This window comes from Onychostoma macrolepis, chromosome 20 (assembly GCF_012432095.1).
Source record: "Onychostoma macrolepis isolate SWU-2019 chromosome 20, ASM1243209v1, whole genome shotgun sequence".
NCBI lineage: Eukaryota > Metazoa > Chordata > Actinopteri > Cypriniformes > Cyprinidae > Onychostoma > Onychostoma macrolepis.
This window is the reverse complement of record NC_081174.1, coordinates 28063234-28079671: the sequence shown is the minus strand read 5'-3', so window position 1 is coordinate 28079671 and position 16438 is coordinate 28063234. Positions and strand designations below refer to the sequence as shown.

The 16438-nt window shown below is 35.9% G+C and overlaps 1 protein-coding gene across 1 annotated transcript; it reads right to left on the bottom strand.

Annotated features, from left to right (window-relative positions):
- Positions 1-458: 458 nt before the first annotated feature.
- On the bottom strand, positions 459-14726 carry lpin1b (lipin 1b). Its single transcript, XM_058755515.1, is given in 21 exon segments — positions 459-2244; positions 3634-3737; positions 3934-4048; positions 4505-4657; positions 4740-4826; positions 4902-5050; positions 5765-5805; positions 5808-5899; positions 5981-6036; positions 6156-6248; positions 7536-7605; positions 7696-7789; positions 7932-8092; positions 9056-9149; positions 9240-9483; positions 9610-9721; positions 9897-9983; positions 10279-10493; positions 11482-11577; positions 11678-11878; positions 14378-14726. Coding segments are annotated over 20 exon segments (2412 nt in total). The 5' UTR covers positions 11870-11878; positions 14378-14726; the 3' UTR covers positions 459-2087.
- Positions 14727-16438: the final 1712 nt, after the last annotated feature.

Genomic DNA, 16438 nt, shown 5'->3' with positions numbered 1-16438 from the left:
GTGGATCCTTTAGTTTTGATACTTGGTCTGCCGGTAAAGCTTTGATATTATCAAATGAAAAGAGACTTTACACTCTTCTCACATTTGCATCCAGGATAAGCATATTAATGAGATGGATAAGTGATAAGACTCTGACTATATCTGGATGGCACAGGATTTTAATGGAACTAATCCCACTGGAATATTTAACGTGTAGTTAATGGCCAGTCAGTTTTATAATGTCTGGAAGACTTGTATCAATAATCTAGGGATTGATTTGTCAACTATTCTGTGGAAGTGTTTTCCTATTCATGTACCTCAAGTGAGTGCATAAGATTTTGATTTTGTATTGTACTACCTCTATGTATATTTAGTGTTTCTTTTCTTTGTTAGTGGCCTTTAGGATAAATCTGTTTATGCTTTTTTTTTTTTTTATGATTATGGTTTACATTCATGTGTTCTGTTAAAGTTGGAAAATGTTCAATAAATAAATTTGAACAAAAAAAATATTATTTCTATTAAAATTAGAATGAAATTATTTTATTATTGGTGAGATTCAAACCTATTTCTTTTGGCGGATCATAGATTGCGTTTTAAGTCATTCTCAGATTATGGCGAAGAATTTCAGCACTTGTATGGACTGAAAAATGATAATGAGATTTTCCACTGTCCAATTATGGATAAATCAGATAAACCTGCAATAAATCAGAGTGCCACTATATCTGATGATATATTTTATTGAAAAGCAAAACAACAGATGAATTTCCCCATGAGAATCTAATCTACTGCTCTTTCACTGAAAGAATATCAGAAATACAAACACCTCCATCAATACAATCATATCTTGCTATGGAACTAATGACTCATGTTCAGTAAAAAGGCAAAACAAACACAAAAAATCTAGTTATATCAACAACATCATGCTACAGATTTAGCATATTTTAACTGAGTCTGTCTCAGATATTAAATATGTAAATCGTTAAAACCCACTGAAACCCTCTAAAATGGAATAAACCCAAACGGGATTATGATTATCAAGTCATATAAAAAATACGACAGTATATTTTTCTTCAGTAACATAAAGTGCTGGGTAAAAACACATGAAGGCAGGAATATCAGAATACGGCTGTGATTATGATGTGATAAGACAAAAATAATACTTAATACTAAGTACTTAGTATTTTTCATTTAAAAAAGTATATTTATGCAAATTTCAACTTAATTTATGCTAACTGCAATAGAAAATAATAATTAAAAGTGTTTGATTGTCACAATGCGCAAAAAAAAAAAAAAAAAAATCAGATTGAAAAATATTGATTCTGGAGTGAAATATGACCTGGACATTTTAAATGGACCCTTTTCACAAGAGCGTGATGATGCATTTCAACGGTCATCAGCATCGTAAATCCTCGAAAGTTTTTAAAAAATGTATGTACATCTCTGACACTATACGTTGTATCACCTTTGCATCAAATTACAAAAAAACTAATGCAGCGTCTATGAGAGAGACGGTAAATTCGACATCGTTCTCTCTTTTGACCGCCGTTATCAGTCTCTCTCAATTTTTGTCCTTTTTTGAAAGTCGTGAAAACACTATTGCGGAGTTTCTCTTTTGCCATTTGAGCAAATGGGAATGCAAACAATATATTTGTGACACCCTCCCATTCACTGCTTTCGACGTTTACCCAACTATCACAACTTCACCTGGAAATGTGAAAAAGGTCTGTTATGTGATATGTAACATTATTCAGTTTCATTCAGTCTGACTTTAACAAAATACCAATGATTTGTTGAAATTTGACAGTAACCATCCTGACGTGATGGATTGGTCTTGCATTAACAGATGCTTTTCAACACAAAAGCTTGTGATCACCACAAGCAAAACAAAAATGTTTCAAATATATCCAACATCTGAGCTAATTTTTACAAATCTACTAACAGTATACTCTAAATCACAACTGACACGTGAAGACTGCTTTGAAAGAAAGTGCAGTTTTTTTCGGAGGTCCAGACCCACACATGTATTTTGTGTGTGATTTTCATATCATTGCACTGATTCCAGTATGTTCAGTTTTGGTTTTCAGCCTATGTCTTGTCCTGTGAGCTGTTCAGCGACTGGTGTTCGCCATCTGTCCGTCCACGAGGGGGAGCTGTTCTCTCCAGAAGGTGAACTGGCTGAAGGTGTCACTGCAGGGGAAATCACAGGAACCTCTGCGCTTCAGGAGCGGGAAGACGTGATCCACCGCCTCACCTAGACGCACGTACCTGCACAGGTGACACACTCGTTCATATAAAGCATTTACAAACACACAGTCAGTAGCAGACTTAACAGACTTTACTTCATTTATCAGTAGCACGCAAATAGTTCTTTTTTCAGTTCTTTTCGAAACAATGTAATTTTTCCATGAACACTGGAGGTGTTGTGTGTGCTACATATACAGCATTAGAATGTCTGATAAACTTTAGGCTGTGTAGTTTGGTTCTCTTGTTTCTTAATGAAAAAAGAATGTTGATGAAAACAAAGAAATAGCACCAGAGTTCGATCTAATAGAACCAAATATGTAAAGTGTTAAACAGGCACTTAGTGAATTCATTTTCTGGATGCTTTAAATGAGCCATTAAAAAACAAAAAAAACAAAAAAAGTTTCCCTGATTCTTTTCCTGTCTTTACATTTTCTGGCAATGGAGTGTGTGCTAGATTTTCTTTATTTACAAGCACATCATTTCACAAAAGAAGTTTACAGCATTTTATTAGTATTCCTCCAAAATAAAAGCTCAAGGGTTTAAAATGTTAAAAGGAATTGAAATGTTGAGGTTTTGAAAAGTTTGAGGGTTTAAACTTTTAAATGAAAATGAACATAAACATTGGTATTGTAATTTGTAGTGTAAAAACAAATTATTGTTATTAACAAATATAATTTTTTTTTACTTTGGAGTGCAATTGTAATTTACAGCAGTAGTATATTTCTGTCTTCATTTATTATAATTAAAACTAATAATAATTTCAAAATAATTAAATATTTTTAAAATAAAAACAATAGAAATTTTTTTTCTTGCATGTCAAATGAATATCATCAGAGAAACGTGAATATGCCAATGTGTCATTAAATTATTTAAACATTAAAGGGTTAGTTCACCCAAAAATAAAAATCCTGTCATTAATTACTCATTTCTTTTGCGCACAAAAAGTATTCTCGTAGCTTCGTAAAATTACGGTTGATGTCACATGGATTATTTTACTGATCTCCTTGCTACGTTTCTGGACGTTGATCGTGTTCATTTCATTGCTGTCTATGGGAGGGTCAGACAGCTCTCAGAATGCATCAAAAATATCTTAATTTGTGTTCAGAAGATGGACAAAGGTCTTACGAGCTTGGAACGTCATGAGGGTGAGTAATGACAGAATATTTGGGTGAACTAACCCATCAACTTAAAATCTCAGGAGTATTTCAAGTAAATATTTTATGTTTAAGGGTTCGGCTGATAAAAAAGAAGTTTGGGAGCCCCAGTGCTTAGTATATAGTAGCTTACAAACAGAATTAATCAGAAAGGTAACTTGTGTGTAGTTGAACTACTTGAAGTTACGAGTAGCTCGTAGCATGACAAACTACTTTGAAGGCACTTCCCTGACGCTGGTCAGTAGTTTATACTCACGATGAGATGTTGGTCTTGGCATGTTCCTGGATCAGTTCTCCTTTAGGATTAACAGTGAAGATTCTGTTTAAGGGAACTCCCACCTCCTTATAGGAAAACACGTCCTGCAGACACAACAGACAGAGAGATTACAGAACTACACATCCCACAGATAATCTACAGTTACAGGCATCTTTATTAGGTACGCAAACCATTTTGACTGATAAGTTGGTTAATAATTATTTTTAGAATGGCTAATATGATGACCAATATTTTAATGCATTTCTTGCAATCTCATTGTCTGTCTCCGTGTTCACTCACGGTGTTTCTGTTCCCAAACGCTGCGAAGAAGGGCTCAGTGTTTGGGAGGAACAGATTCTTAATGTCTGTCAAACACGCCACCTTAAACTTCTCCGGCCTCTTCTCAATCACCTCCCTGAAAACACAGAGAGAGTGTGTGTATGTGTTTTCTTATATTCTCTAGTGCCAGCATTTCTGACGCTTTCTAATGTCACTTAAAGTTATTATACAGTATGTCCTTTATTCGGGTTCAAATAACAGGGTATGTGCAGAGTTTTTAACATAAAAAAATGTAATTAATTCTGTATCTCCATGCAAAACAAATCCATACTATCTGAAAATAAACAACGTATTTTAAATTCAAATAGAATTTGGCTTAATATAAAATCAACAGAAGTCCATGAAATATATAGTGAAACAATGTGTGTGTGCACGGTAAAAAATATTTTTTGAAATTGTAAATAAAACAGATTATTACACAACATTTTACTTAAGAAAATCCTATTTCAGTTTTTCTACTTCAGAATTTCACTTGCCACTTTGTTGAGATTATTTGTGAAATTTTTCAGCGTGTCTTTGTGTGTTTAACCACCTGTGCAGTGCTGATAGCAGGCTGCTGGGACTCAGTAAAACGGGTCCCTGTGGTAACATGGTTCCTCTCTCATTGACCCAGTGCAGGTAACCCCGTGTCATGTCAGCCATGCCGATCGCCCTCGCCGAGCAGTACAGAAACTTGTACCCGTTCCTGTGAAACATACAGAGATGCATTTCCCTCTTCATCCTGCTGACGTATCAGAGCATCAGAGAAAGCGTCTGTGGGCTCTTACTGGCTGATGTTGTGATACAGGCTTGCGATGCCCTGATGGGTCCAGTCTTTACCCAGCGTGGGCAGAATGTGCCCCAGCTTATCTGACCTGCGAAAGGACATCAATGTTACGCGAGCAGATTTATTATCGTTGAAGGTTACGATTATGTTCACGATTATATACCTGGTGATTGTGCCATCGATGTCTGATATGATGATTTTATCCTCCCAGTTCCACAGGTAGATGGTTCCCTCACAGCGACACGTGCCCTGATACTGAGTCGTCACACTAAACACCACGTCATTAGGACCGTCCTTGAGCTGCAGACTGACCTACAGCAGACAAACAATCAGAGACAACAATACACACGCTTCTGAAAAGACCTCCTCTCAAATGTGGTTTTGAAAAGTTTGAATCATTCTAGTGAATTGGTTCATTTGAATGATTCAGTGATTCAGGAATTCCAGGGTTCTGTTTTGTAGTGACGTTTTTCTTGTAGTGTTTAGTGTGGCATTAAATTTGTTAATTATAAAGATTCATTATTATCTCATTTATAAAACTCATTTTTATTGAGGTGTAATTAAAAAAAAAAAAAAAAATCAATAATCACTTTATTTTTTAATCACATTTAGTCATTTAGCAGATGCTTTAATCCAAAGCGACTTACAAATGAGGACAATGGAAGCAAACAAAACCAACAAAAGAGCGATATGTATAATAATTGTAATTTTTTTCTTTGTTTTTTATAATGAACAAAAACAAGTAGATAGAAAATTAATAGAGAACGCTAGTGTTATAGGGTCATTTTTTATAAATAAAAAAGAAAACAAGTAGATGGAATAGAAAAAGAATAGAGAACATTCATTGTTTTTCGTTTTTTTAATAAAAAGAAAGCAAGTAGTAAAATAGAAAGTGCATAATAAATAAATAAAAAACAAAACAAGTAGATAAATAGAAATAGAATAGAAAGTCCAAGTGTTAGAGGGTCAAGTTTTTTAAAATAAATAATAAACAAAGTTAAAATTTCTTAAGTTTAATATACTTACGAGCTGTTCTGAAGAGAGGCGGAGTGTTTTCTGATAGGACACGCCCCTTCTGCAGGGGCGGGGTCTGTGTGAACAGGGACGGGGGTTTGTTTGGCAGTTAAGTCTTCATCGCTGGAGGAGGATTCGTCTGTGCGCCTGTAAACAACCGTTCGGTCAGGCACATGAATGATTACAGACTGCAATATTCCAGATGAAATGATTCCATCAGATCTGAACCTGTTCTTGATGGTCTCGTCTCCTGCAGGGCATGCTGAACCACCTGAGACTGAATCCTGCAAACACAAAGGACTTACACTTCAGGACTTGACAGAAAGTCACTAAACCTTAAGTGTGCTTCCAGTGGCCCATTTGAATCAAAGCCCCAGGTGATGAGGTGTATGTATCTGAGTACCGGTTTGGTGCTGTTTGTTCTTCCTCGCCATGAAAACCACCATCTTCCTCGGTTTCTGGGCATCTTCTCCTTCATAAGTCTCTCTATGGTGGCCTGTGAGGGACATGCGCACAAGCGTAATGCTCAACAACTGAAAAACTCTCAAAATAAACTCTCAGAAACCAAAGCCACAAGAATCAAACAAATGCTGGACTCTCATGCAGGGAAGAGGATTGATAGAAACTACTGCAACGAACTGAGGAAGAAAAGAAATGAAGCAGGCGACAGAAGACAAACTCCAGCACAGAACACACATGACTGAGCCTTGCAAACTAAAACACACACACACACACACACACACAGGACAAGAAAACAGATGGGAAAACTTGATCACAGTCTTCTTACATGTGTGTCAAACCACAAATGTCTTGTTTGTTTACCAAGACTACATTTATTTGATCAAAAGTACAGTGTTTTCTATTTTAATATATTGTGAAATGTAATTTATTCCTGTGACGCAAAGCTGAATTTTCAGCTTCATTACTCCAGTCTTCAGTGTCACATGATCCTTCAGAAATCATTCCAATATACTGATTATGTTCAAGAAACATTTCCGATTATTATCCATGTTGAAAACAGTTAAACATTAATATTTTTGTGGAAACCATAATACATGTGTTTTGGATTCTTTGATGAATAGAAAGTTCAAAAGAAAAGCATTTATTTGAAATAGAAATATTTTGTAACATACAAATGTCGTTACTGTCACTTTTGATTAATTAAATGCATCCTTTGCTGAATAAAAGTATTCATTTATTTTAAAACAAATCTAAAATTTTGAACATAAATAATGTATATATTGTATGGGGGCACAACATTAACTTATTTAATAGATTTTTAAATGTATTCTTATTTGCCCATTTTATACAGTTTTATAACACTAATAATTTAATAACACTGTTAAATGTAATCTCTAACAAATCTCAAAATGAATATCCATTTGTATACTGTACATTATAATTGTGGGATTTAAAACAATCAGTTTTAGTTTTTAGTGCTTTGTTTAATTTATTACCTGAAAATAATTATTGCCTTAACTGTATCATATTGCCTTAACTGTAACATACTGATAAAAAAAAATGTATAGCCTCAATGCACTGTAAGTCGCTTTGGATAAAAGCGTCTGCTAAATGCATAAATGCAAAATGTAATGTATCATCCACAACTGTATATCTGATTAAATTCTAAAAACACTCATTTATATTACTGAATCAAAAGTATACCAATACTAGTATTAAATATTTATTTCACTACAAAACTACAGAGTGACTTTTGGAAGTCAAATGAATCAGTGAAATGAAATGAAAATGAAAACACTAATGTACAAGAGTGTGTGAGTACCTTAGGCAATGGTTTCTGGAAGGCTTGCATAGCCAACATAATAGGAGCAGCGGTGCTCCAGTTATAATACCTGCACAGATAAAAGGAAACAAATATAGCAGCTGTTATTTCAGTCCAAGACAAATGAGATGAGAAGCGATAACAGTAACGTGACACTCACTCAGAGCCGATCTTCACCACCAGATTAGGGTCATCAATGATGGATGGATTATCAGAAAACTGCTGAAACGACACAGACTTCTGCTGGAAATGTTCTGAATGATAAAGAGCGGGACAGGAAATCAATAATGATGCATTAACAGGGAATGTAACGGACATGAATGCTTAACCAATGCTTTTCAAGCATGTAGCCCTGCTGTGCATAATTAATAAGCAGTGCTGATTGGGTCTGTGCACCTTTAGTGATCTCTCTGTTTTCTGTGAGTCCTCCACACAGAGAGATGGCCATAGAGGGCAGGTCATAACTGTCCACGCCGCTGTCGGCTCCCGAGCTGCACATGGACTGAGGAGACACCGTCACACTGCGAACGCCGTTCTCACCGCAACGCTCTGACCCACTGAGAAAACACACAAAACACCATCTTTTATTGTTGCTATCCACCTTTTCCTAAGCTCCATGATGCTTTGCGCAAATTATGGGAGTAAAGGTCATTGTACACTGAGTCAGAAATTTTCGTCTACATTTTTTGCATGTTAAAAAATAAATACGACCTGTCAATTATGTTTACACACTGCTTCCGAAACTTTCGTCCGTCATAAAAAAAATTCGGATCAGGTTCGATTTTCTGCGTTTTTGCATCCATAACAAGCATTTTGATAGGAAAGGATGACGAAATACGAAAAAAACGAAAAAATGCAAAAGAAAATTTCGGACTCAGTGTGCAAGGACTTTAACTTTCGTTTACACTGTAAACAGTCAGCAAAAGGTTCGCTCTATGAATGCAATGATGAGCATTTTCAAAAACTGGGTATGAAGTGACATTATTTTACTCACCCTTCAACCATCAGTCATTAAAAGGAAGTGTAAAAGCATTAACAAATTACTTTCAACATACCATGAATAACTCCTTGAAGATCCTCCTTCTATCCGCAGCAATATTACGGATGTGTTAAATATCATTATAGTAATATATGTCATTATACTACAGAATATTACAGCATCTATGTGAAAACAAACCTGGAAAGAGACATGAGAATTTGGGGAGAAAAATTTAAGTTCCAGGGAATTATTCGTGGTTTATCGGGAGAGCAGACCACAAATGCACAGTATATGTTGTCTTTTTTTCATTTACTTACAGCGGTGTCTAAAAAATGATGTATGGATAATCAAGTAAACCCAAGTTGCTTCAGTAAGAGTTTGTCTTAAAATATTAATGACAATATCAAATTATTCTTACATTTACTTAATAAAATCGTGAGATTCCCTAAAATTAGATCAATAATTCTAGACTACTATTTCATTTGCCAGGCTTTACAGGGTTAACACAGCTTCACAGAGAGGTGACAATATGATAACGCACCTTTTAGGGAAGTAAAGTGCTGCCACTTCTGGCTCCAGATCTTTTATATCATCCAAATACACGCCGTCAGAACCCAGATGGCGGCTTTTCTTATCTGCATGAGAACACATGAATCACTACAAATTATGTAATACACATAAACAAGCTGAATTTTTAACCAAAAAACAACTAATGTACTAATAACCTTTTCTTTTAGAAGGGGAATCAGTCTTATTTTGTGGGAGGGGTCCAGTATTTGCTCCTCCCTCCTCCACCGCTGACATCACGCAAGCCGCTCTGTTTGATTGGTCATCAGAATGTAATGTCTTGTTTCTGTCGTGGCCATGGACAGCCGTGTCAGGGATGACTCTGAAATGTGTGTTGTCAGAGACCGGGATTGACAGTGGGCACGCAGGCAGGACGTTTGGTTTCGAAGACAGAAACGATGGCTGTAAATACATCATTTTGTTATGGAGTAAGTATGAGTTTATTATATGAGGGGTACTTCAAATCACATGGATGTTATAGCTGCTGTTAATTGGGTGAATGTGTCAGTGAGTTGGTTTAATTCTGACCTTGGCGGCTTGTGGTAACTCCCCCCAGGACCACAACATGGCCGAATCCTCCTGCTGATCTTTAAGCAGCTCAGAGTCACTTTTAGGGGTGCAGGGACGAGACACATTAGGACTGGAGAGAAAAACAGGTTCCTTTATTGCACAAACTAGAATTTCATATGCAAAACTCATCAACACTATGCTAATAAAGCTAAAATATCAGAGAGAAAGCACTGACAGAGATTATTTGGCAGTATTTTGTGGCAAATAGCAGTATGTTTGAGCAGGTCTGTGTGTTTGTACACTACCTGTGAACAGGACTCCACTCTCCGTCTGAACGTGCATGAATTGTGTTTTGTTTGTTTCCAGTAGATGAACCTCCGTTCATCAGATCTCTACACACACACACACACACGCAGGATATACCATGATGAGCAACTATATATACCGCTGGTCAAACGTTTAATACAAAAATACAATAGTTCAAAAATACAGTAAAAACAGTAATACTGTGAAATATCATTACAATAAATGTTTTCTATTTGAATATATTTGAAATGTTATGTATTCGTGTGATTTTCAGCATCATTACTCCAGTCTTTAGTGTTACGTGATCCTTCAGAAATCATACTAACATGCTGATTATTTGGATGATATTAGAGTCTTTTATAATTAAAAGGGTCAGCTGACCTGTTTTGATCAGACTGCTCGCTGTCATTGATGTCGATGTTGAACAGTTCTTCCTCTGAGAACTCCACGCTCTCCTCCCTCTTCACATCCTCCATTCTAAACTTCCTTCTCCTCTTCCTCCTCTTCTTCATTATTCCATTCTCACTGCTGGAGCCCATCAGAAGCCCCGCGTCGGATGGAATGGGAGATGTGGCCAGGTAAGATGGAATTGCTTCCTGTAAGGAATCACAAAGGAAAGCCAGAAAAGAAAAGTTAACATGAGACTGTACTGTAAACACAGTGTGCTATCAACATTTGCTTTAGCTCTGAATGAGTCAAATGTAAAGTGCAGTGCTACAACAAAACAGATGAAATTAGGAAAATAAGACTGTGGGAATTAAAAAGAGGATGTTCACTCAGCTGACCTCAGAACCGCAAAGGCTGATTCTTATAAACAAAACATCTTCTTTCTTTTCTCTTCTCTTCTCAAAGAATGTCAAACTCACAGAGGTCTCAATGCACTTCCTGTATTTAATTCTTGTTTTACTTTCAGTATGATCCCATTCAGAAAACTATCTGTATCTCTTATAACACTATTCTGTTATAAAATAGCATTTTATTTTACAGTTAAGCTTTGTTCTAAAATCACTGTATTGTTCTAGAATATGGCAGTTATTTTTTGAATTTTAGAACTTTGAAAACATTCTAAATTCTAAAAGTATCCTGTTTTGTTCCAGAATCACTGCTCTGGTCTAGAAAGCTGGATTAAGATCACAGCAGGATCAAAGTAGGCTTTGAGCATGTGAAATTACTTCAGACTTCTATGCAGCTTTACATTTATGTAATCGAGAGATCTCATATGTTTAGAGCAGGGTTCCTCAAATCTTTCCCTGGAGGGCCAATCTGCTGCAGAGTTTAGCTCCAACCCTGATCAAACTCACCTACCTGTGATTTTCTAATGATCTGGAAGACACTGATTAGCATGCTCAGATGTGTTTGATTAGGGTTACAGCTGAACTCTGCAGGAAAGTGGATCTCATGGTCCAGATTTGAGGATCCCTGGTTTAGATCCTCTACTGGTCAAATATCTTTAATTCAGGTCACCGAACTTGAGCTCGCGTTTTCTGGCCTCCAGTGCTTAATATGAATAGAAGTTAATGGAGCACAAGTTTAGTGTGACCACTAGCATGAATATTGGTGACTGCCGAGCTTGCATGTTTGCACCTGATTGTCTTCCGTCTCCTTGACAAAGAAAGCTTCTCCGTTCTCGCCCAACTTCATGTGTAAATCCACAGGTTCCCCATTGATCTCAATGTCCACCTGATTGACAGAGAGAGAGAGAAGAGAAGTCAATACAAATAATATCACTATTATCACTATTAATAAGTCATATCACTGTTACCTTAAATGTACCACTCACCACTTTCTCTCGTGATCTCAGGACGCCCATCTTTCCGAAGCGTACGTGAAATGGAGAGCAGATCAGAGCTCCATCAGGCTGCCGGACAACGATGACATCGATGCAGCCAGACAGCGTGGCTGGATTCAGACCTCTGTAGAGCTCCTTCACCTGCACGAACACCTGCCCCGCCAACTGACCCACGTAATTCATTGTCTGAGTCTAAATGGAGAAAGGAGAAGAGACGTCATTTATTGATCCTGTACATTGTGGCGTATGTTCAGTATGAACTCTATGGAATAGAGTGTGCCGTTTTCTTTTAGTAAAAGAATAGTTCACCAAAAAATGGACATTTGCTTAAAATGTGAAAATCCTCAGGTCATCAAAAGTGTAGATGAGTTTGTTTATTTCACTGGAACAGATTTGGAGAAATTTAGCATTACATCACTTGCTCACTGATGGATCCTCTGCAGTGAATGGGTGCCGTCAGAATGAGAGTCCAAACAGCTGATAAAAACATCACAATAATCCACACCAATCCAGTCCATCAGTTAATGTCTTGCGAAGCAAAATGCTGCATGTTTGTAAAAACAAGTCTAGCATTAAGACATTTTAACTTTAAAGCATTGCTTCTGACCAAATATGAGTCCATAATAATACTTCCTCCAGTGGAAAAGTCCATCTCCTGTTGTCTTCTCACATCAAAATCCTCCCACATATTTGTTTAGAACTGTTTTGAACTATTTTGGGTTATAAATGGTGTTTGATCTGTGCATATTTCTCTCTTAATTCAGATGAGATGACTTTTTCACTGAAGAAAGCAATATTATGGATAGAGGACTCGTATTTTCGCATCATTTTGAAGTTAAAAATGTCTTAATGCATTTGTTCGTTACAAACACAGAGCTTTTCACTTTAAAAGATGTTAACTGATGGACTGGAGTGGTGTGGATTATTGTGATGTTTTATCAGCTGTTTGGACTCTCATTCTGACAGCACCCATTCACTGCAGAGGATCCATTGGTGAGCAAGTGATATAATGCTAAATTTCTCCAAATCTGTTCCAGTGAAGAAACAAACTCATCTAAAACTTGGATGGCCTGAGGGTGAGCACATTTTCATTTTTGGGTGAACTATACCTTACAAACATATATCGAATAAAGAACCTGAGAAAGGATATCATATACCAGAATATCATAGGAACTAGAAGGTGGACGTTTTAACATGAACCAGTACACAACCAACCAACGACATAGCAATGCTCTAAAATGCATTTGCAAACCTTTAGCATTGTGGCAGCAGCTTTTGCATGGGCATATTACATACATTTCCTTCAGAAAATGTAAAAGTCTAGTTATTTTTCCAGTTACATTTGGTGCTAGTCGTGCAGAAATGACACACTTCACATTGTAGCATATTAAACATCATGTATATAGAATATAATGAACAACATCAAATACTATGACAAAGGCAATTCTTTTACCAATATGTCTTTTAATCCAGATGATTTTCACTCTGCACACTACTCTGTCAATCTGATACCCTCATAAGCACAAATGAATTATTGATTTTCTGTCATAACCTCTGGAGAAGGTCAAGCCAGCAGGAATTCTGTCACCAGTTACTTCTGCACTTAATCAAACAGACATTATAATTTTATAAAATACTGTCTGGACGATACAGAACATTCAGTCCTCAGCTGATCACAAAGGTCAGTGATCTGACCATAACGTACATGTTTACAGATGCTATTAAAGACCATCTGTCTGTCAAACACCACAGGATCAGGTTTCAGAATCTGTTCTGTACTTAGATACACAATGTCAGTGTGCTCAAGTGAGATTATGGCTGCTGTACTCCTCCTGGTATCATATTCCTCCATAAGTGAATAATGTCAACCCCAGACATGCTAACTGAGTTAAGAGAACAGACGAATCCAGAAATATCCAGAGAGGAGGACTGCAAAGCCATCGGTTTCTCACTGAAGCTTTAAACTTTAGGGGAAGTGAATGCAAAAATGAGCCCTAGACCGAGAATTAGTCTCATTATTCAAACAGTCGTTCACATGCAAAAAGGACAAGGAAAGCAGAGAGAGAGAGAGAGAGAGAGAGATGTTTAGTCTCAAAGAAAGTACAATCTGTCATAATATCTTTTCAGCAGCAGAAAGCAGTTATTTGTATTCATTTGTATTTTTTAAATTATATTATAATATATAGACTATAACACACATTATAACGTACTAATACTACTTATTTGTTAACTTATTAATTATAATAAATTAATAAAAATATAAAGTATTATAATTTAGTAGCTAAATAACACTGATGTATTACTTAATAGTATAGTTGACATTAATATTTATCTGTCTTAAAATGTTATTATTCAGTTATATTGTAGCTCGTTGTTGATGAATGTATATTTAACACTGATATTAAATAATTTCAGCCTTTAAAAGAAAAAGTCTTGTGAATCAGGACTAATATGAATCATCAACATTATAAGAATGTTTGAAAGTGTGACTCATCAGCAGCTGATTATGTGAGTTATGGAATCAGAGTGAATTCAAAATAATGTTTACAGACATCACGTAAGAATATCAACACCATATTCACAATTTCATTCATTTCACATCCCACATTAATAGCTTGCTGTAGTGGTTGGTTTACATACAAGCAGCATACTAGGTTAAATGACTATGTTCATACATAAAGTCTCTCTCACCTCTAACGTTAGTAAAGCCCCGTTCAGCTCATCGTGCTTTCAGAGGAGTGAAGGACAAACACTGTAACATTCATACATTCATATTCTCGCTGTCATATTCTGACCAACGATGTGACTGACGTCACGTACACCAAAAAAAAAAAAAAAAATTCCTCTTGAGACAAGATGCCGATCGGTAAAAATGACTTCTTCCGTTCTTCTCATTGGGTCACTTTTATATACATTCACGCCTTTAATTTTAAAATCGCCTCCCGCGTTTTAAAAGACATTAGACCGTATTCAGCAGCTATAGGAATATCTGAGATCATCCGGCTGTCAGAAGAAGCGAAACAGAGCCGATAAGTTGTGGGCGGGCGCTGATAGTTTATTTTAACTCAGCCCTTTGCAGGTACCGCTTTGAGTGACAGCTGTGTGGTGATCCTGCTGTCCAATCAGCGCGCAGCTTTCGTGACACATAGTGGCGGCTGTGAGGTGATTGTGCTGACCAATCAGCGCGCAGCTCTCATCGTTCCGAGTGGCTTTTGTAAGGTGATCCTCTTGTCCAATCAGTGAGCCGCGTTCACTGACGTTCGACGTCTGCTGTTTTTTAGCATTTCGCATGTAGAAAGATTAAAAACATAGGCAAGTTAACAAAGCTTGTACTTTCTGGAATGATGAAGAAAATAGGGATAGTAAATAATGTAGGCCTATTTAGCACTATAAATGGTAATTATACTTTTAGTAGCTATATTAAAACATAAAATACATTTTTAAGTTATATATTCATAATTTGTGAAATATATTCTTCCCAGCTGAGAAGGGAACATTCACTAACGTTTTCTAAACAAAATGTTCTTAAAGTGCCCTAATGTTTGTGGAACGTTCTTATAACTTTATTAGCATTTTATACGTTCTCATTGAGAGAAAATGTTCATATAACAAAATTTTCAAAACATCCTTATGATAGTGTAGCTACTTCAAAAAAAAAGGTTTTGTAAATTTTAAATAACATTCTGATCACGAAAAGAAACATTTTAACATTCTAATATTAAAAATAAACATTCAAATAACGTTATATTCTGGGTGAAAATAAAATGAGTAAAATGCCATAAGAATAATTTTTGTAACCTTTACACAACATTATAATCATTACAAGAAAACTGGACATTTCAGCATTTTAGAAACATTTTAAAACAATGTTCTGACAACGTTTTTATAACCTGTTATATGGGATTCTACTGCCTGCACACTTCTGTTTGCTATTTAGAGCTTGAACTCTTTTGAACTCTTCCTTATCTTATATTCTGTCAGTGAAGTTCTGGAATAGGCCTAATTAAATAAATGGGGCTCAGTCAAACAGGCTAAAAATGTGATATTATGATAAACACAAAGTTACAAAAATCATACAAAGTCCCCAAAAACCATTTCTATGCACCAGACAGATCAGAGATTTGCATGTGAACAAAAGTGCTGTGATCCTCTCATGCATCAGTGTTGAGAGGAACAGCAGACAGACAGAGAGAAAGAGGAAACAAGAGATTGGTTTCCTGAGGTTTTGAGTCATGCTACACTTCACTCACGTGTTTGTGCTTTACTAACCCACAGTCTGATGGATAAAACAGCCAGATGAGTTGTGACAGTGTTATGCACATGTGTTTTCAGTCTGTCTCCCTTAAAATGTCAGACTTTTCCACAAATTAAGGCCTAAATTAATGCCTTAAATCAGAGCAAAAAGTCTTAAATTCATAAATTTGTGGCATTGCATGTTGCATGCACTGCAAAAAAAATGATTATCATAATATATATATATATATATATATATAAATTAGTTTTAATGCATGAGTTGGAGCAGAGATGCAATGTTATTTTAGTATCACTGATATCCGATTATTGTTTTTAATAGCCTGAATTAGTTTTATTTTTTGTTTTCATTTTGATTTTAGATAAAGTTTTAGTAATTTAGTTGTGTATTTTTATATATATTTTTAACTATATGTAGGTTTTTTGTAATGCTTATTTCATGTTTACTTTATATTTCAAGTAACAATTTTGAATTTAGTTTTAGTTAATAACTAAGAGATA